This window comes from Nelumbo lutea, chromosome 1, assembly GCF_056320005.1.
Source record: "Nelumbo lutea isolate HS-2025 chromosome 1, American lotus-T2T, whole genome shotgun sequence".
In the NCBI taxonomy this organism is placed as follows: Eukaryota; Viridiplantae; Streptophyta; class Magnoliopsida; order Proteales; family Nelumbonaceae; genus Nelumbo; species Nelumbo lutea.
The window spans coordinates 116,212,094-116,233,088 of record NC_142684.1 but is presented as its reverse complement, the minus strand read 5'-3'; the positions used below and the strand labels follow the sequence as shown (position 1 = coordinate 116,233,088).

Below are 20,995 nucleotides of genomic sequence, written 5' to 3'. Positions count from 1 at the left end.
ATAAGAAGCGTAGTAAATTACCTGAATAGCCCTCTGTCGATCTGTCTCTCGGAACCGTAATTTTGGTCTGGAAAACTTCCCACTCTGGGCAGGAAGCGTGATGCCACGACATCAGGTTGAGACTCGATATGCTCCTTATATATGGCGCCTCACACTGATCTCACAGAGTCACAGGCACATTTCACCGTGCATTGACAACATCTTCCGTACTAGGTCGTTGTGAGGCGCCCTTCGTGAGGAGCAGATCCCAACTCGGCCATAAAACGTCGGTTGCATTTTTCTAATTTTTTTGCTTAAAATTTTATGCTCATCTCCCTTTCCTCCCCCCGGTCTCGTTGGTGGAGAAATAAAACCATAATTCGCTAGAGTGTACCTTCTCTTGTATGGGTGGAAAAACAAAACCATAAAACAGAAGGAGTGCACCTTTTTTTTCTTGTTGTTTTCTGAGCGGAGGACATAGTCATAATCTTGTCAATTAGATTAGATGAGGTCTAGGTAGAAGAACGAAATTGTACATAGAGATCTGCAACCAGAGAAAGGTCAGAGGCCCAAAGAGTTATTCTATGGGTAGGTATTTTGACGCTTAAGTTAATAGGATCGAGAAGGATGTGGCTGAGCCTAGCAGGTTGAAATAGTGTTGGTCCGGGCTGAAGAGGTAGTGCAAAGAGGTATTCAAAGAGTGAAGTTCCAAGTCCCTTACCTCGAGTGGGGAATACCTATTTATAGTTGGGTGTTCGTGTTCCAGATGGATAAGGCTCTTGGGATTATTGAGATGAGGGTGTCCGTCGAGGTCTTCGGGAGGTTTCCTTTTCCCCGGTGGAGTTTGCTTCATTGTCTGTGTGGGACACTCCTTATTAGTTGTGCTCTTCCGTAACGCGTGGCGTTGACGGGCCTAAGAGGGGAATGGTTACATGGCATCCTTGGCTAGCTCAACCATCACCTAAACACCACTCCCCCTATTCCGAAGTCGAGGAGTGTAGTGCTCAACTATGACTGGGCGTGGAAGAGTTCTAAGGTCCTTGGTTGAGGAACTCTAGTTTCTTCGAGTTGATTGACTCAGGGTAAGACCGGTTCATGGGGCGAACCAGCTTGTTCAATGCTTGTGCCATTTCCATTATGGGTCGACAGATGTGTCATTTTGTCTTCCTGAGGTCACGTGTATGCGAAGTGTGGCATCGAATTGGCGTCGTTGATTTGAGCATATCTGGATCGTTAGTCCTCCCTATAAAAGGGGAGGTGGCGAGCCATTTTACTTTGTCATTTTGAGTGGGTGATCATAGGAGCTCAGCAAGAGTTAGTCCTCGACTAGTGCTTTAGGTGTCCTACGGTGTAACTAATCGGTAAGATGTCTTCATCTTCCTTCTCATCTTCTTGTTCTTCCTCTTTGTCTAGCTCTTACATATTGGGTAGTGAGTCCGAGACAAGGTCTCACCCCGAGGCCACCATGCTCGTAGATTGCGAAACTGGTGCCCATAGGGTTGAGGTTGATGGGCCTGAGAGTGAGGGTGTTGTGGTGGAGGAGGCCATGGCCCTTCAGGAGGCTGAGGTCGGGGAAAATGATGAGGCCGAAGTGGACATTATGTTAGAAGTGGGGCTTGACGCTCCTACGCAGTTTGATAGCCACTTTGCGTCTTTGCCTTGTGGGTTGACACCCGAAGACCTGGCCTGAATTAGGGCCCTTTACTGCATTCCTAAGGAGTACGAATTGAGGTGTCCCAGCATCAGTGAGAGGTCTACCTCAGCTTGGCTGGGGGAACTTTGCATCTATGAGCACAGTTTGATAGTCGGGTTGAGATTTGCATTGAGTAAGGGAATCGCAACGATGTTGAGGTGGTACCGCGTCCAGCCAATCCAGCTGATGTCTAATTCCTTTAGATACTTGGATAGCCTCCTTTTTTATTGCTTGGTTCACAATGTGGATATCACCCTGCCAATGTTCACATACTTTCTATACTTGAAGAAGCACAAGCAGGGCTATTATTACATCTCAGCTCGGTAACACAATAAGGTGCTCACTGGAGCCCCTCCTTAGTGAAACAATGGAAGGAGGGGTTCTTCTTCGTGTGTTGCTCGGGGGGCTGGCCATTCCTCGCCGAGTTGTCAATCCTGAGGACCAAGGTGAAGGCACCGGTAGAGGTCGAGCTGTCTAGGGAGGAGTTAGCGGTCATTAGGCGGATAGAGGCCCCAACTGTCTGCCCTTGCTTTTGTGTCTTTCTTCTTGTTTCATTTCTTTGGCTTTGATTGACTCATTCTGTTTAGCAAATATGGTGGTCGTTGATGAGGAGGAGAGAATAAGACACATGCAGGCTATCGTGCAGAGGAGGGCGGCGGCCTAGGCTGGGGTGGCTCAATAGAAGCGCCGCTCCAATGTTGTGACTCCTTGGCAGCATAAGAGGCCGAGGCCTATTGAGGGAGACATGGTGGATATCGGCTCTGATGGGTCTCCATCGCATGCTAGACCATGGTCCACGCCACAGGCAAGTCTTGAGGTTCCGTCGAGTCTAGTGGAGCCTGCGTTCGAGGTATATAGGCCAAACTCGAGTGTCCGACCTGAGGACACTCTAGAAACTAAGGGCATGCTTGAGCAGTTGGCTAGGGGCATTCTGCTGCCTGGCATTTGTAGGGAGACCAGTGATTGCACGAGTGGGGTATTGGAGAGTGCAGCCATTAGGGAATCCATCACGGTAAGACTCTTTGCACTGCCTTTCTGATCTTCGGTGTGATTTCCGTGCTCATTGACTTACATGTTTCTTTTGTAGGTTGTCTATGCGGTGACGACATTGGTTGACCGGATGCACACCATATGTTAGATGGCCGAGGCTCAGGAGGGCGAGTTCTCCCATCTACAGGCAGAGATGGATGAGCTGAGGTAAGCGATGGCAGCCAAGGATGAAGAGTTGCAGTGTCTGAAGAGCCGTGCTCATGAGCTCAAGGGGGTTCGCGACAAGGCATGAAAGGCGGCCGATGAGACGGAGGAAAAGCTACTTTGTGCTGAGGAAGAAGCGGTGGTGAGGTAAAAGGAGTATGAGGAATACCAGATCACCCTTGATGACTTTGCCATGGATTCCTGGCATTCTGGTTTGGCTCACTGTCAAAGGAGAGTGATGTGCGAGCACCTTGCAATCGCCATGACAATGGGGTAGTACATTCCTTTCCATGCTGAGGAGCCGTCAACTAAGTAGCCCACCTTAAACGACAACGCAACAACTCCCAAGGAGGTGGTCCCTGTGGATAACATGACTGACCTAGATTAATGTTCTCTTTTTTTTTTTCTTTTATTGTACACTATGCGAATCTTATAATCATTGTATCAACCTTTTTATTAATGGAAGTTTGATCATTTTGTCGAGCATGTTCTGTTGGTTGGTAGGGACCATAGGCTATGCTTCTGTACTTGCTCTTGATCTTCGACTCTATGGCCTCGGTCTTGGGCTTGACGCTAGATGGCCGGGGTCTTTGACTTCATGGCCACAGTCTCATGTTGGTTATCTGGTGGTTTTATTTCTCTATCTGACACAACTTGGAGGTGGAGAGGGAGTTGGAGATGAGCCGTGAGCATAGAAAATGGAAAAGATTTGAGGAAAAAGAAAGCATGCTTTTCCAAAAGATTTGTATTTTCTTAAATTAAAAAATAAAAAAAAAGCAATTGACATTTTTTCTGCCACCGTTTATGTGATGTCGTCGCACCATGCTGTGCATTCTAGGCGAGAAAATTTCCCCACCCATAAATGTTTAACTCCAAATTTCCATAAATGTACCATTTATAAAAGTGATGATTGTAACAATTGTTTAGTCAAAAAGCTTGATTTTACTTTTTCTTTTTATCTTCTATAATTTTTGTTTTTCCAAGAGAATGTATACACCGTTTATCAAAGTTTTTCCAACGACAAAATTTTGAGAATGCAAATTGTTAATATGGTTGTATCTTGATTTTACTTTCCATCTTTTTCTTTTTTTTTTCACTTCATGGGGCTACAGAACAGGGGGTAGCCCATCCCCTTTCCCTTAACAATTTTTGTTTTTCAATGTTATTTTTTTGATCGCTCAAGTATTTGATCTATCATAAATGACCACGTCTCCGGTGTGATCATGTTGTTACCTACTATTTTCTTTTAACTCATTGCAACTAGGAGTGATCATGGACCGGGCCAAGCTTTGCACTTATGATAAGGGTTATAGCTTAGGCCTTGGGCCCAGCCTGGCCCGAGGTTCTGGGCTTGTAACATAAGCCCTAGCCCAACAGGCCCGGGCCTGACTGGGCCTGATTCTAGGCCAATGTCTTTCATATATAAAACATTACATACTTATAATATTTTATACTAAATGACATAACATGCATTAAACTTTTATTTTATATATTATATAATATAAAATATTACATATAATATAAATTATACATATCATGTGATAATATTATACATAAAATATATAATATAATGTAAAATAACTTGTATACATATACATACATTATACACAAAATGTGTAAGTTTAAATATATGCGGACCGGGCCCGGGCCGGGCTTGAAGTATTAAGCCCAAGCTCGGTCCTAAAATTTGCGGGCCTAATGTGGGCCCAAGCCCGGGCTAGGCCTGAACACAAAATCTAGGCCCAAGCCCAGAATTTCCGAGCCGAGCCAAGTCGGGCTGAAATGATCACCCCTAATTGCAACCATCCAAAAATTCTCATCAATTACACAAATGACACTTAAGGACCGCTAAATGGTGGTTGGAGATCCCATAACCAATAATTTATCATTATTTATGTTTTCATATATCAATCAATTATTCTATATATTCACCCTAATATTTAGAATAAAAATTAAAAATTCATGAACCTTACTTAGGATTAATGTAGTGCATGTGAAATCATCTAAACACCAAAACTTGAAAAGAATACAAAAGACACCTCTTGTTGAATTAATATTAATTTTAGGTAGATAATAAGAATCCTACTATGGGCTTAATATTAATTTAGGGTTTGTTTGGATACTTTTTTTAGCTATGGGTGAAAGATAGTAGTAGACTCAATAAAAGGATTCAATTATTTATTATAGCCATGTTATGGTTGTCTATAAAGGGGATTCACATTCAATGGACCATAAGAAATATATCTTCTCCAAACAATGAATCATAATTAAAATTATATGAATGCTTAATTTTGATCAAAAGTGAAATATAGAAAATAAAAGCAAGAAACTGCTTACGGCTGGAAGAAACTTTCATATGCTTTTGAAAGAAAATAAAATAATTTTTCATTTGAAAATCTTAAAAACAGGACCTAGCCTTCTCCCTCTCTTTACTACAGTAGCAAAATTGTCGGTGAAGAGGAAGAAGATAACCAACAACTAAGAAGACAAAGTGAGCAGTGTGAATGGATGGTTTTTGAGTAAGAAGCAAGGTTAAATTCTGTTGTTTAGTTACCAAAAGGAATAAAAGTTTTGATTTGTTTTATGATCCATTGTTCAAAAAAAATCAAATCATTTTATTAATCTAGTGGTATCCTAGAAGATGAATACTATGCCTAACTAGTGGTATAAATTGGAAAAACATACCCCATCTCATCACCTAAACCCAAAAGGTCCAAGTTATAATTTGTTAAGAACATTCACCATTAACGTGTTGGTCTTGAAGATAGAATAATCAAAGGCATTTTCGTTTGAGTGAGGGAAAGAGATAAATAGAGAAGTGAATTTGAAAGTGAAGATCATAACTAATCTTTAGAGGGAGAGGAATGGGCGATGAGGGTTTTGAGAAAGAGGACAAAAGATATTCCGAAGACCATAACTACTACACTTCAATAGCCTAGACATTGTATTAATTATTAAGATTGAATTTTTTTCAAGTTGATATATAAATTTATTACGTGTTTATAAGTCGACTACTGAGAAAGTAAAATCTCATAACAATAGTCCATGTTAAAAATGGTTAAATAGAATAAAGAAATGTTTTTGGCTCTCTAATATTTTCAACTTAAATATAGATGGGGAGAAAGTTTTCATAAGGTTAAAATTCCATAATGCCCCAATCAAATAATGTGAAAATATTATATTCACCAAAAAAGTCAAAATATTATTATACTACAGTGCCTCCATCTTGATACCAACACCATTGATTAAAAGTTTTCATTCCTTTTTCATTTTGTTTCTTTTATTTCTTATGTTTTATGGGGCTAAAAAATGGGGTAGCCCATCCCCCATCCCCTTAACTCCTACCCTGGTTGTAGTGGGATATGATCATCAACAATGAGACAATTGACAAGGTATAGGATGCCAAATGCCAGTATGGGTTTGGATTAAATTGTAGCTACTAAAGACCTAAATCCAAATCCTTTCCAAGTTGAGGTCAACACCATATTTTCATCCCAAATTAGATTTTTATATACTTGATTTGCATTAGTGAATTTAATTATATTTTTAATTATTGATTTTTTCATTTATTTTCACCTGTTCATCACATGGGTTTCTTAGCTAGTTCTATCTAAAATTTACCATGACTTTTCAAAACCTCCATATATCCCCTTTCTCATTGAATTCTATTTTCAAAATTCACCCTTTCTCAAGATTTTCATTAATGACCATTAAGAACTAATAAGAGTTGTTCATTACATAACCAAACTACTCCTGAATGGCCAATCAAGTTTATTAAATATTTTTATGATAAAATTACCCCTGATCTGGGCCCAGGCCCACACTAGGCCCAGGGGTATTTATGTAAAAATCCTACAAAAAAGCAAAAAATAGTTGTTTGAGGGTCCCCAAAATTCAGTTTTAACTGAAATAACTGAAAACCAAACCGAAAATTTTGGTTTTTCTATAATTTGGTTTGGTTTTGGTTAAAAACTGAATTAAATAAACTGAATGTTCACCCCTAGTTGTTGGAAGGGCATTATTGTCATTTTTTCTCCCTACCAATGTGAAAATACACAAATACTCCCTTAATTAGCTGTTTATTATTGTTGGGGTATTTATATAAAAATCCTACAAAAAAGCAAAAAATAATTGTTTTGAGGGTCCCCAACAAGTATATTTTAGCGGGTTAGTTCGTGTTGTGCCAACATGACCCACTTTTCATGTTGTGCCAACGTATGGGCCTCAAAAGCCAAGCTCAACATGACCCGATTGCTACAATGATCGAAGGCGCATGAACCTCCTTCCTATCTTGTAGGTCCAATTTCTCTCCCCTCGCATTTGATTGTATAGGAAAATGGATGGTTGTTTACTCGTTTTTGTTCTATTGTTGATTAAGGAATTTAGTAGAGGAGAAAGTTGGGTTTTAGATTTGACAAAACAATTCAAGCTCGTAAGCTAGGCCTCAAAATCCAAGCCCGGATGACCCAATTGTTAGCACGATCCTCCTTACCTTGTAGGTCCAATTTCTACTTGAAGGCGTGCAGAGAACTTAAGGTCTACGCGAACTCGTAGGTCAAAATTTTCTCTCCTCGCATTCGATTGACAGGAAAATGGATGGTTGTTTGCTTTTTTCTATTCTATTGCTCATTAAGGAACCTGGTTGAGGAACAAGCTTAGGTTTTAGATTTGCCATAATAGTTCAAGTGCATAAGTTAGGCTCTGCTATGCAAAAACACACTTCGAAAAATTGCGTATTGATAACATCCATGAATAATAAGGGAAATACTCTTAATGCATAGATATAATTAATTGTGGGTAGAGATATGAAAACAATTTGTAGGTAATAGGGCTGCAAAAGGACTGGCTCAGATTCCGTAAGGATATATCTGGTCCAATCCGTTAAGAAAATTTCACTGATCCAAATCCAATAAGAATCCGTCTGATTTTCAATAACATGATTCGAATTTAAATTCAAATATATTATGGAATATCTGATTTGATTAGAATTATAATAAAAAACCTGATGATTTAATATAAATAATATAATTTATATAATATAATAATATAATAATATATTAAAATATATAATATATAATATTTCATAATAAACAGATTGGATCGGATCAGTCTATATTCGAATTTGACCTAACGGATCAGCTTTTTCGATTCAATTCGATTTGTTAAGCTCAAGCGTGATATCTGGAGAATCCAGGCTATTCAGGAAGAATAGCAGAAATTCCCCAATCCTAACGAAGTAGTTCCTCCGGAACCCAATGAACAACAACGATTACTTAGGATCAGCTTACGAATTTGTGGCACGAATCTGTTTCTAATCAAATCGAATTCGGATTCGCATCGGATCTGATTTCGTATGGACAATCAGTAATGGGTAATGGGCAATTTTTATCACCGGGAATGGATTTTATGGTACTTCGGGTGAAACCTAAATGGAAGAGAGAGAGAGTGTGTGGCTTTGCTAAAAAAATGGAAATGCGCCATTTCCACGGAAGAGAGAGAGAGAGTGTGTTGGCACTTTGTTCGTGTGAAGCAAATAAAGTTAAAGGAGAACGCCGTTGCCGGTGATCGAACTCGGGTCGCCCGCGTGACAGGCGGGAATACTCAACACTATAATACAACGATTTTCGTTCAAGGCATTAGACTAAGAATCTACTATTGGAAATTTGGATTAAGCAAAAATGAGGAAAATGAATAAACAAACGCACCTGTATGCGAACTTTATTTTATTTACTAGTAGGGACTTTAAGGGAAAATTTGAAAGATTTAATAATTTTATTTTTTATTTAATGTTGATTTATAAAAAATAATTATTGTTAATTGAATAAGAACAAATATTTTTTAATAAATTTTGTTTTATTAATAAATTATAGTGATTTTAATAATTTTTATTCTTTTTATTATTTTTAAATGAAAGTTTGATTAATTTTAAATAAATAAAAATAATTATAAAATCTAATATTTTTATTAATTCTACTAATAATTAATAATTATATAGGAATGACAACAAGGTGGGTTTAGAGCAAGGCACCCCATCCCTTTCCTTGCCCCATAGTCAACACTCTACCCCATCCCCGCCCTGTCCCCAGTGTCACGCGGGTTTAGGGCAAGGTAACCACTCCTCAATGTCAGGCGAGTTCAGGGGCAAGGCATCCCATTCCTCATCAAGGATGGAGAATCCTTGAATTTCCCTGCCCCGTCTTCGATATTGGACGGGTTCAAGTAGAGGTGTAAATTGGGTCGTGTTGGGTCAGCACGATACGACCCATATGTGGCCTGCACAAAGTGCGAGTTTTGCTGTGTTGGCCCATGAGGCATCTCGGGCCGTGCCTCCCTCCTCTAGGATAATTTGGGGGGTCGGTTCAGCACGGCCCACAGTTCGAGCCTGCATGGGCCCGTACTATGCCGTGGGTTGGGCTGGTCAATGGGCCGGGCCTTGGGCCAAGCCATGCCATGCACCAAGCCAAACTCAAGGCAAGGCACCCACTCATCGTCTAAGGTTTTTAAAATTGAACCAGATAGGGAACTATTCTGGGGTCGAATGGTCTGATTGTTCAGTCCGAATGGATGACCCGCTTCGACAAAAAAAAAATTAGAAAAACAAAAAGAAGGCCAAAAACTATTGTCCATGTTAACGGTTTGACCGCCCAGGTCAACGGTTCGCTAACCAAATAAACAATTTTTGGACAAAAAACGGTTTTGAGGTGAAACTCTGTCTAGTTCTCAATTTTTCCGGTGTAACCATCTAGTTTGATCTAGTTTTGAAAACACTGTCCCCGTCAACCAAATATTCAATTTGATGATAAAAATGATCAAAAGGATATATTGAGTATCAACCACATGGTAAATTTCTAAAAGTACACTAAAAATTGTCTTCAATATTCAAAAATGCAATTTTATGAAAATTTTGGAAAATATATTGTACTTGTGTAATTTTGAAAATTTATTCAAATTTATTTAAATTTTTATTAAATAATTTATTTTATTTTTAAATGGTTTACTTACAAAATTATACTAATTTATCTTATAATTTCTAATATAAACAAACCAATAATTTCCTTTTTCCAATAGTATACTAATTTATCTTAATAATTTGTGTAATTATTTGTTCAAATTATAGTTTTCCATTTCCAATAGTCATTTATCTTTAATAATTTTCAATGAAAATTACATACTTTTTCAATGGTTTTCCAAAATCTATCAGATGTAATAAATTTTCCTAAATTTTCCAAAATATTCTAATAATTTTCAACAATTATTTAATGCATTTAAATAAACTTTCAAATACTTTATATCTTTTAATTTCAAAAATGTTATTTTACGAAAATGTAGTTTTATGAAAATTTTTGAAAATTTTATTACATTTGTGTAACTATGGGATTTATTGATTTTTTTAAATTGTTATTAAATATATTTTTTTATTTGGTAGTTTACAAACAAAATTGCACTAATTTGTATTTTATTTTTCAATATAAATTAATTAATAATTTCATTTTCTAACATTATAATATTTTGTTCCCCCATTTGTATTTGGTTATTAATTATATTAATAATAATAACTAAAATTTTATACTTTTTGATAATTGTTAAATGTAATTCTCAATTTTATAGAAATTAGTTAAAGAGTTTTCAATTTCTATAAAATGTTGTTAATGAGTTAATTAATAACAATATTTATTAATTTTTGGTAATTTACTAACCATACTAATAAGAATATTTAATTTTTGGTAACTTAGTAACCGTATTTATTAACTTTTGGTAATAACACTATTTAATACTCATTGAAAATGGGTGGGATTAAATATTAATATGAATATTTTAAATGGGGGAGAGTGGATATAGATTGGGGAGTTCAAATCAGCTCCCCACGAGATTGCCCCCCACAACGTCCCACAGAACATCCCCTCTGTGTATTGGGAACATCTCTCGATTGGGGGAATGCGTTGTGGGATGTTGTGGGGGGCTAATTGGTTTCTAAATTGGGGGGATGCATTTTAGGAATTGATTAGGGAGTGGGGCAACATGATACTTTGTTATTGGTTTAAATGAGACACCTTAGGAGAGAGATTATAGAAATATTTTTAGGTAGTTAGGTGACATGGCTTAATGGGAGTGGTGGGAAGGGGAGAGGAGAGAAAGTCAAAGAGAATGAAGGATGGGGATAATGGAGCAAGGAGAGGCATGGTGACGGGACCCGTGCTTTGTTAAGAGAAAGTTAAACAATAGACCCAAATCGATACAACCTGACTTGGTGGGATTTCGCTAATGGTCAATCATTTTCGAGTGACAAACTACTGACTTGATCAAATTGATTTGGTTGGCGAAATAGCTTACAACTGAAGTGAAGCAGTCATTGAACACTCCTAATTTGGACTAAATTTATAGTCTAATCTCCAATAAATAACAATAGTTTAATCTCCAAAAATTATTGAAAATTTATAGAGAATGTCCACAATCATTGAAAATAAGTTTAAAATGAAAATATAATAGATATAAAATAAAAATACAACAATTACAAAAATATAATAAATACTGAAAAATATATTAACTTAGTCAATAAATAGTGTAATCTTAAATAATAGTTTAATCTCGAATAAGTATTAACCTATAAATTATAAAAGATACATAATTACTAAAAATAAATTTATAACAAAAATACAATAAATACGAAAAATTAAATTTCAAAAGTTAAATAATAGTTGTTTAATCTACAATAATTATTGATAATCTTCTATTAAATAAAAAAAATAAAAATACATTTATAAATAATTATTGAAAGCATATATATAAAAAACAATAAATAATTACTGAAAATAAAATAAATATTAAATATAGTATTTATAAATATATAATGAATATACACTATTATTGTAAAATTATTACTAAGATAATATAATTTTGTTGATAGTTATTTTTTATAATTATTAATTGATATATGTGAAATTAGTTATTTACAATATTATTTAGTTGTTGAAATAATATTGTTATTTAAATTCTTAAAATATTAATTATTTATTGAATTTAATAATCCATAAAATTATAATTGTACTACTATTACATAATTCGTTATTAATTTTATAAAATATTAAATTATTATTAATATGAATATTATGAAGTCTATTATAATTAATTTTTCTAGTTTTAAGTTTTTTTTTTAAATTTATTGCATAATTTCGTTATCTTAATTATTTAAAATTTTGTCATGTTAAATATTTTTTATTGAAATATTTAAATAATATGTAAAATGTTTAAAAATTTTCATTATTTGAATTTTATTTATTTGTGTTATTATGTAATATTAAATATTTTGTTATATTATTTAGCTATTTTTAATGTTTTTTATTTAAGATTTTTAGTTATTGAAATATTGAAATAATTTTTATTTTTTAATGTTAAATTTTTATTTTTTGAATAACATTTAAATTGAATAATTCGTAAAATTATAATTTATATTGTCACCACATAATTTCATGATGAATTTTGTAAAAATATTGAATTATTAATAATATGAATATTATTAAATCTATTAATTTTTTTTTGTATTTTTATAAATATTTTAAATTTAGTATATAATTTCGTTATAACATTTAAATAGTTCTGATTTTTTTTAATTCAAACTTGCTTTAGATAGATATAGATAAAAAGTGGGGGAGAGGATAAATAGGAATTAGAGGTAGTTTAGGAGAGAATCTCTCTACTAAATTAGAGATAAATTAAGAGATGAATAGGAGTTGGAGATAATTTAGGAGATAAAAATAGGAATTAGAGATAATTTAGGAGGAAGTGGGGGAAAGTGGTGCCACTTGGCTAAACATTAGAAAATCAAATCCTTCTTTCTTTATGGTTTGTTAGAAATAGTTAAGCATATGCAATTTCCTTATTGGTTTAATGGGTAATTATGTGGAATTAAAATATAAAAAATTCAAAAAAAAAAGAAAATTAGGAAGGGCTGCTGACATGGTAGTACCAATTTTATATATATAAGCAAAATTGAAGATGGAGCTTTATGACATTTCCAATTAAATGGTGTCTATCTAAATTGAATTGAAGTATTATTTTTGGCGTTATGTCTAATTTATCCATAGGAATGCAAATAGATTGGATCGAATTTGATTCAAGGTATATCCAAATCCAATTTGATTAGATCTAATAAACATGGATCCTAATTTGAATTCTATGAGGAAGTTGGATTGTTAAATTTTTTAAGCTCTCTTGGACCTAAGAGCAAGTGTAAATTTAGTGCCTTATTCAGTTTACTTGCAGTTAGATATTGGAGAGATAAAACCCATGTCCGTGGTGTTACAATTGGCTGACCATTCTATTCAAAAACCAAGAGGGATAATGGAAGACGTTTTGCTTCAGATTGATAAATTATATTATCCTGTTAATTTTCTGGTTTTAGATACTCAATCTATAGTTGATAGTGAGTCAAATATTCTACTTATTTTAGGAAGGCCATTCATTACTACAACCAATACTCTTATTAATTATAGGAATGGTTTGATGAAGCTTTCATTTGGGAATATGACTCTTGAGGTGAACATTTTTCATGTTGGGAAGCAGCCCCAAGACGAGGACGAGTGCTATCATTCCTACATGATAGACTCTCTCATTATAGAGGAAGTAGATGAAAGGGAAAATTTTGAATATTTAGAATATCTCCTCTATGATTCTGAATTGAAATTTGAATTTTTGTTTTATCCTGTTAATGATGTTTCTAATGCTTCCCCTATTTCTAATGATATGCAGGATAAGCATAAGAAGTTTTGGCAACCACGCTTTGAGGAATTGCCACGTGAGAGAGACCAGCTGAAGCCATCTTTTATGGAGACACCCAAAGTGGAGTTATCCCTACTACTTGAAGGATTGAAACATGCATTTTTGAGACCAGGTGATACCTTTCCTATTATAATATCTTCTGAACTTAGTATTGAGCAAGATGAGAAATTGATAAATCTGTTAAGAGAACATAAGGCTGCACTAGGTTGAACCATAGTTGACATTAAAGGTATAAGCCCACTGGTATGTTCCCATATGATTCATTTAGAAGAAGGAACTATCCCATGTCGAGACCCCCAAAGAAGATTGAACCCAATAATGAAAGAAGTTGTTGAAAATGAGGTCTTAAAACTGTTAGACACAAGAATCATATAACCTAAATCTGATGGTAAATGGGTTAATCCTACACAAGTTGTGCCAAAAAAATCAGGGGTCACAATAGTTGAAAATGAGGAAGGAGTTCTTGTTCCCACTAGGGTAGTAACTGGGTGGCGCATGTGCATTGACTATAGGAAATTAAATGCAGCCACCCGAAAAGACCATTTTCCATTACCATTTATTGACCAAATCTTGGAACGTGTGGTTGGCCATCCTTTCTATTGCTTTCTTGAGGATTATTCAGGCTATTATCAGATTGCAATAGCTTTAGAAGATTAGGATAAGACTGCTTTTACATGTCCTTTTGGTACTTGTGCTTTCTTTAGGATGCAATTTGGTTTATGTAATGCTCCAACTACTTTCAATGTTGCATGCTTAGTGTGTTTTCTGACATGGTTGAAAAATGCATGGAAGTCTTTATGGATGATTTGACTATTTTTGGTGATTCTTTTGACTCATGCTTACTTAATTTGAAAGTGCTTTTGACTAGATGTGAAGAAAAAGGACTTGTGCTTAATTGGGAAAAATGTCATTTTATGGTGTCTTCAGGTATAGTTTTGGGACACATCATGTCTGAAAGAGGAATAGAGGTTGACAATGCCAAAATGGAGTTGATCTCTAAATTACCCACTCCCAAAATGGTAAGAGAAGTCCGATGTTTTCTCGGACATGTTGGTTTTTACAGGAGGTTCATACAGAATTTTTCTGCTATAGCATGACCATCATGCATCTTCCTAGTCAAAGATGCTGAGTTCGTTTGGACCCCAAAGTGTGAAGAAGCTTTTAGAACTCTCATCACTAAGCTAACCACTGCACCAACCATGCAATCACCGGATTGGAACCTTCCATTTGAGATTAGGTGTGATGCTAGTAACTATGCAGTGGGAGCTGTTTTAGGCCAACGAAGGGTGGGGAAACCCTTTGTTATTTATTATGCTAGTAGAATTCTTAATAGTGCTCAAAGGAATTATTCTACAACTGAAAAGGAGCAACTAGCTGCTGTTTTTGCTTTAGATAAATTCCGTGCTTATCTCATTGGTTCACCTATTATTGTGTTTACTGACCACACAACTCTTAAGCACCTTCTTTCTAAGAAGGATGTTGAGGCTCGCTTGATTAGGTGGATTTTGCTTTTGCAGGAATTTGATCTAACGATCAAGGATAAGAAGGGCACCAAAAATGTAGTGGGTGATCACTTGTCTTGATTGGAGTTCAATAATTCTACTGATGATGACCCACCCATTTGAGATGACTTCCCCGATGAGCATTTGTTCACTGTTATCCAAGTGCCATGGTATACCCACATCGTTAACAACTTAGTTTCAAGTGAAGTTCCATCGAACTAGAGTGCACAAGATAAGCGTAAGTTCTTGGTGGAGGTAAGAAATTTTTTTTGGGATGATCCCTACTTGTTTAAGTATATTACCTAGACCAAATCATGAGGCGTTGTATTCTAGAAAGTGAGATTAATAGTGTCCTTAATTTCTGTCATTCTTAAGCTTGTGGTGACCATTTTCTATGAAGAAGACTGTTGCAAAGGTTCTACAAAGTGGTCTTTACTGGCCTACTTTGTTTAAGGATACTAATGCCTTTTATCATTCTTGTGATAGGTGCCAAAGGTTAGGTATGTTAACTCATCGTCATATGATGCCCCTTAAGCCCATCTTGGTTATTGAGATTTTTGACTATTGTGGTATTGATTTCATGTGAAGGGATAGGAAATCCATCATATGGACGCCCAAGATTGCGGAATAAAGGGGGCGAATTTCAAAAATTTTTTCTTTCCCTTCAACTGGGAATCGAATTCCCTATTTAGAAAATCATATTTTCAATGATCATTCTTGAACCATAAACTGAACCAGATCTGAACCAAAAGGAGTAGGGAGAGATAATACCTGATACAGAGAAATAGTATCTCTCAATGGAGGTGTTCACGCCCAAGGTAGGATCCAAAATCTGCTCCCACTGAAGATGGCGCAGTGCAGGGTGGAGTAGAATCAACAGTGTTCTTCCTAAGAACTTGATACTTCCCAAGAATCACCTGGACGACTTGTGAATACAACTCCTACCAACCTTTTCTCCAAAAGATTGGAATCAAGATCCAATCTTGATTTCTCCCAAGCAATGGAGATCGAACTGTTGTAGGCGGCGGCTGTAGGAAGGAGGCGGCTAGAGAGAATTTGCAGGGTGCAGAATTCTCTCTTCTGTGGTCTCAGCTCTGAAGACAAGACTGTTGCCAGTGATTGTTGGATGTTTAAAGGCTGCCGCCCCCTCTTCCTTTTATAGACTTAAAGGGATCAGCTCCTAATCCCATTAGGAGTTGCTAACCCAAATCATATCTGGATTAGAAGTCCCTTTAAGATAAGGGATAATCCTTATCTTATCTGCAGATTAGATCAGCTAGCTCCTAATCTAATTAGGAAGTTTCCAAATCTGAATCTCATTTAGATCTTGGACTCTCTGAATGGATAGGGTGTGGGCCCAATCCTATCAGCTGATCTTATCTCAGAATTCGCCCCATAAAGACTAATCAAATTATCCCAGTTCAAAATGGGCTTAAGGCCCATTTAGGGTTATGTATTCATTAAGCCTTCCAAACTGCTGCCCAGTTGGGCTTCCTTGTATGGCATGGGACCCAAACATTGATCTACACATCAACCACATTGGTTCAGCCCAGCCTTTGTTACAAGGCCTGGCCGAATACACTGTTATGGACAGTGCACCCCCTGAAACCCATCAGATGGGGTCTATGGGCCCAACACTTACTCTAAGTGGTCCCTGGGCCAAGCCACCTTGTAACACCCAGGGACTGTGGGCAGATGCAAGATTAGCCCATTAGGTATTATCCTCAATGGCCTTACACTTAACCTCTCAGCCCATAATGATCATACACTGCCCGACAAGAGAGGACCTCTCCCTTGGCTGCAAGGAACAGTGTTGCACTCTCTCATATATGGATCCCGGGAATTAAAACCTTTTGCAAATCATTTCGAAACCAATAATATATATACTTTCATATCTCATATAAAATATATTTTTCAAAACAAATCTCAACGATTAAAATCGGCTACCGGCAGTCTTGGTTTCCATCAGTGAGAGTGCATCCCCGATCATTACCTTTGTCCGACAAAGGGTAGGGCAGATGCAAGATTAGCCCATTAGGTATTATCCTCAATGGCCTTACACTTAACCTCTCAGCCCATAATGATCATACACTGCCCGACAAGAGAGGACCTCTCCCTTGGCTGCAAGGAACAGTGTTGCACTCTCTCATATATGGATCCCGGGAATTAAAACCTTTTGCAAATCATTTCGAAACCAATAATATATATACTTTCATATCTCATATAAAATATATTTTTCAAAACAAATCTCAACGATTGAAATCGGCTACCGGCAGTCTTGGTTTCCATCAGTGAGAGTGCATCCCCGATCATTACCTTTGTCTGACAAAGGGGCTGATCCTGTCACCATGATCACCCACTCAGATGAATTCTCAGACTGTCCCAACATACCCAGGTTTTGACCCCTGCTAAGGATCTCACTGATTGGTACATCAAAGACAGCCCAATCCGACACCTAGTGCAGTATCATAATCGAGTGTAGGGGTCGGGTGTAACTTTCCAGTTTTGCCAATCATTCTCCAAGGTCCAGGGCAATACTGGAAATCTGGTCCAGTTCAAAGATCCAATTAATCCCACACTATATGTGCCTAGGGTCTCACCCCAGTAGCTGAGACAAGCCACCCCAACCGACTTGGTGGCACCACAGTGTTATCCTTGTCAGGATAGGTCTCCCCAGACCGACCCACTGGCTGTGAACATTCTAAACTAACATGAGTCTCATAAAGTACATCATTTTGATTGAAGCTAAGGGCATACAAAAACTGTCTAACATCATTTTGATTGGTCTTTACTGGCCTACTTTGTTTAAGGATACTAATGCCTTTTGTCATTCTTGTGATAGGTGCCAAGGGTTAGGTATGTTAACTCATCGTCATATGATGCCCCTTAACCCCATCTTGGTTATTGAGATTTTTTACTATTGGGGTATTGATTTCATGGGGCCATTTTCACCTTCTTTTTGTTATCTTTATATTCTTGTTGCTGTTGACTATGTGTCTATTAGACAGTTTTGTATGCCCTTAGCTTCAATCAAAATTGATGTACTTTATGAGTTTATTGTAAATGATTAAAAGTACATATTTGATTCATTTCCCTTGGTATGTTTCTATGTATTACCCTTAAACTGGACACTTATTGAGACTCGTGTTAGTTTTGAATGTTCACAGCCAGTGGGTCGGTCTGGGGAGACCTATCCTGACAAGGTTGACACTGTGGTGCCACCAAGTCGGTTGGGGTGGCTTGTCTCAGCTACCGGGGTGAGACCCTAGGCACATACAGTGTGGGATTAATTGAATCTTTGAACTGGACCAGATTTCTAGTATTGCCCTGGACCTTGGAGATTGATGGGCAAAACTAGAAAGTTACACCCGACCCCTAAACTCGATTATGATACTACACTAGGTGTCGGATCGGGCTGTCTTTGATGTACCAATCAATGAGATCCTTAGCAGGGTCAAAACCTGGGTATGTTGGGACAATCCAAGAATTCATCTGAGTGGGTGATCATAGTGACAGGATCAGCCCCTTTGTCGGACAAAGGTAATGATCGGGGATGCGCTCTCACTGTTGGAAACCAAGACTACCGGTAGCCGATTTCAACCGTTGAAATTTGTTTTGCAAAATATATTTTATATGAGATATAAAAGTATATATATTATGATTTCTAAAATGTTTGCAAAAGGTTTTAATTCCCGGGATCCATATAAGTCGAGAGTGCAACACTGTTCCTTGCAGCCGAGGGAGAGGTCCTCTCTTGTCGGGCAGTGTATGATTATTATGGGCTGAGAGGTTAAGTGTAAGACCATTGAGGATAATACCTGATGGGCTAATCTTGCATCTGCCCACAGTCCCTGGGTGTTACAAGGTGGCTTGGCCCAGGGACCACTTAGGGTAAGTGTTGGGCCCATAGAGCCCATTTGATGGGTTTCAGGGGGTGCACTGTCTTTAACAGTGTATTCGACCAGGCCTTGTAACAAAGGCTGGGCCGAACCCATGTGGCTGATGTGTAGATCAATGCTTGGGTCCCACGCCATACAAGGAAGCCCAACTGGGCAGCAGTTAGGAAGGTTAAGTGAGCACATAAGCTTAATGGGCCTAAAGCCCATTTCGAAGTGGGCTATTAATTTAGTTAATTAAAGGGGCGAATTCTGATATGGATTAGCAGTTAGGATAGGGTCTTGATCCTATCCACTCAGAGAGTCCAGATCTGAATGTGATTCAGATCTAGAAACCTCCTAATAAGATTAGGATAAAGCTAATCTAATCTGTAGATAAGATAAGGGTTTATCCTTATCATTAGAAGAGAAGGCTGATCCAAATATGATTTGGATAAGCACCTCCTAATGGGATTAGGAGCTGATCTTTTCAAGTTAACAAAAGGAAGGAGGGGGCAGCAGCCTTGAGAGAGACCAAGAAACACATCAGATCCTCTTTTAGTGCTGAAATCAAGAAGAGAGAATTCTGCACCCTGCGAATACTCTCTTGCCGCCTCCCTGCTCTTGCCGCCCTATGGGAGAAGTCAAGATTGGATCTTGACATCAATTCTTTGAGAAAGGATTGAAAAGGAAGCTGTGCTCACGTTCCATCCTGCTGTTTCTTGCGAAGGACAGAGTTCTTGGGGAAGAACACTGTTGATTCTGCTCCATCCTGCACTGCGCCATCTTCAGTGGGAGCAGTCTTTGGATCCTTCCTTGGGCGTGAACACCTTCGTTGGGAGATATTGCTTCTCCGTATCAGGTATCATTCTCTCCCATTCCTTTTGGTTCAGATCTGGTTCAGTTTAAGGTTCAAGATTTATCCTTGAAAATATGATTTTCTAGATAGGGAATGTGATTCCCAGTTGAAGGGAGAGAAAATTTTTTGAAATTCGCCCCTTATTCCGCAATCTTTGGGCGTCCATGTGATGGATCTCTCAACCCTTCAGTGTCTAAATGGGTTGAAGTTGTGCCATGCCATAGTAATGATAACAAAGTTGTTGTTAAATTCTTAAAGAAATGTGTTATCTAGGTATGGTACGCCACATGTGATCATTAGCGATCAAGGGGCACATTTTTGTAATCGTTCTTTTGAAGCTTTGAGGCACAGGTGCGGTGTTATTCACAAGGTGTCAATTGCTTACCATCCACAAACCAATGGGCAAGCTGAGTTAGCTAATAGGGAGGTTAAGCAAATTTTGGAAAAGACGGTCAACCCGAACCGCAAGGATTGGTCTTTACACCTTTCTGATGCACTTTGGGCATACCGTATTGCTTACAAAACTATCATTGGGATGTCATCATACCGACTCATTTATGGGAAAGCATGTAATTTACCTGTAGAGCTTGAGTATAAAGCTTATAGGGCTGTCAAAGCACTTGATTTTGATTTAAATGTTGTAGGTATTCAAAGGAAGTTATAGTTGTCAGAGATAGAAGAACTGAGGAACGATGCATATGATAATTCTAGGCTCTACAAGGCTAAACTAAAAGTGGCTCATGATAAACAAATCCTAAGGAAGAATTTTGAGCTAAACCAACAAGTGCATCTGTATGATTCCCATTTGCATCTCCACCCAGGAAAGCTAAGATCTAGATGGACAGGTCCGTTTGTGGTGAAGCAAGTCTTTCCTAACGATGCTGTTGAGATTGAGGATCCGACCTATGGGAGAGTTTTTTGAGTCAATGGACAACGATTGAGGCATTATGTGGAGAAGGTAGACCAACCTGAAGAGATCACTCTTGTAGCTCCAGTCTACAATGCTTAATCAGGTTCTCTCTTTCTACACTATCACTTTTATTTTTTTCTTTTATTTGTTATTTTATGTTTCCTTCTAGTTGATAAATTTGTAGGTCCGGTCTCAGTCCATCACTCA

General features: G+C 37.3%; 1 protein-coding gene across 1 annotated transcript; it reads left to right on the top strand.

The window, feature by feature from the left end:
- Positions 1–2,876: 2,876 nt before the first annotated feature.
- LOC148876973 (uncharacterized) lies at positions 2,877–20,542 on the top strand. The gene is made up of 5 exons (XM_088968348.1): positions 2,877–2,948; positions 13,127–13,754; positions 14,759–15,201; positions 15,631–15,644; positions 20,152–20,542. Exons 1-5 carry the CDS (start codon positions 2,877–2,879, stop codon positions 20,540–20,542), a joined length of 1,548 nt encoding a protein of 515 aa, XP_088824474.1.
- Positions 20,543–20,995: the final 453 nt, after the last annotated feature.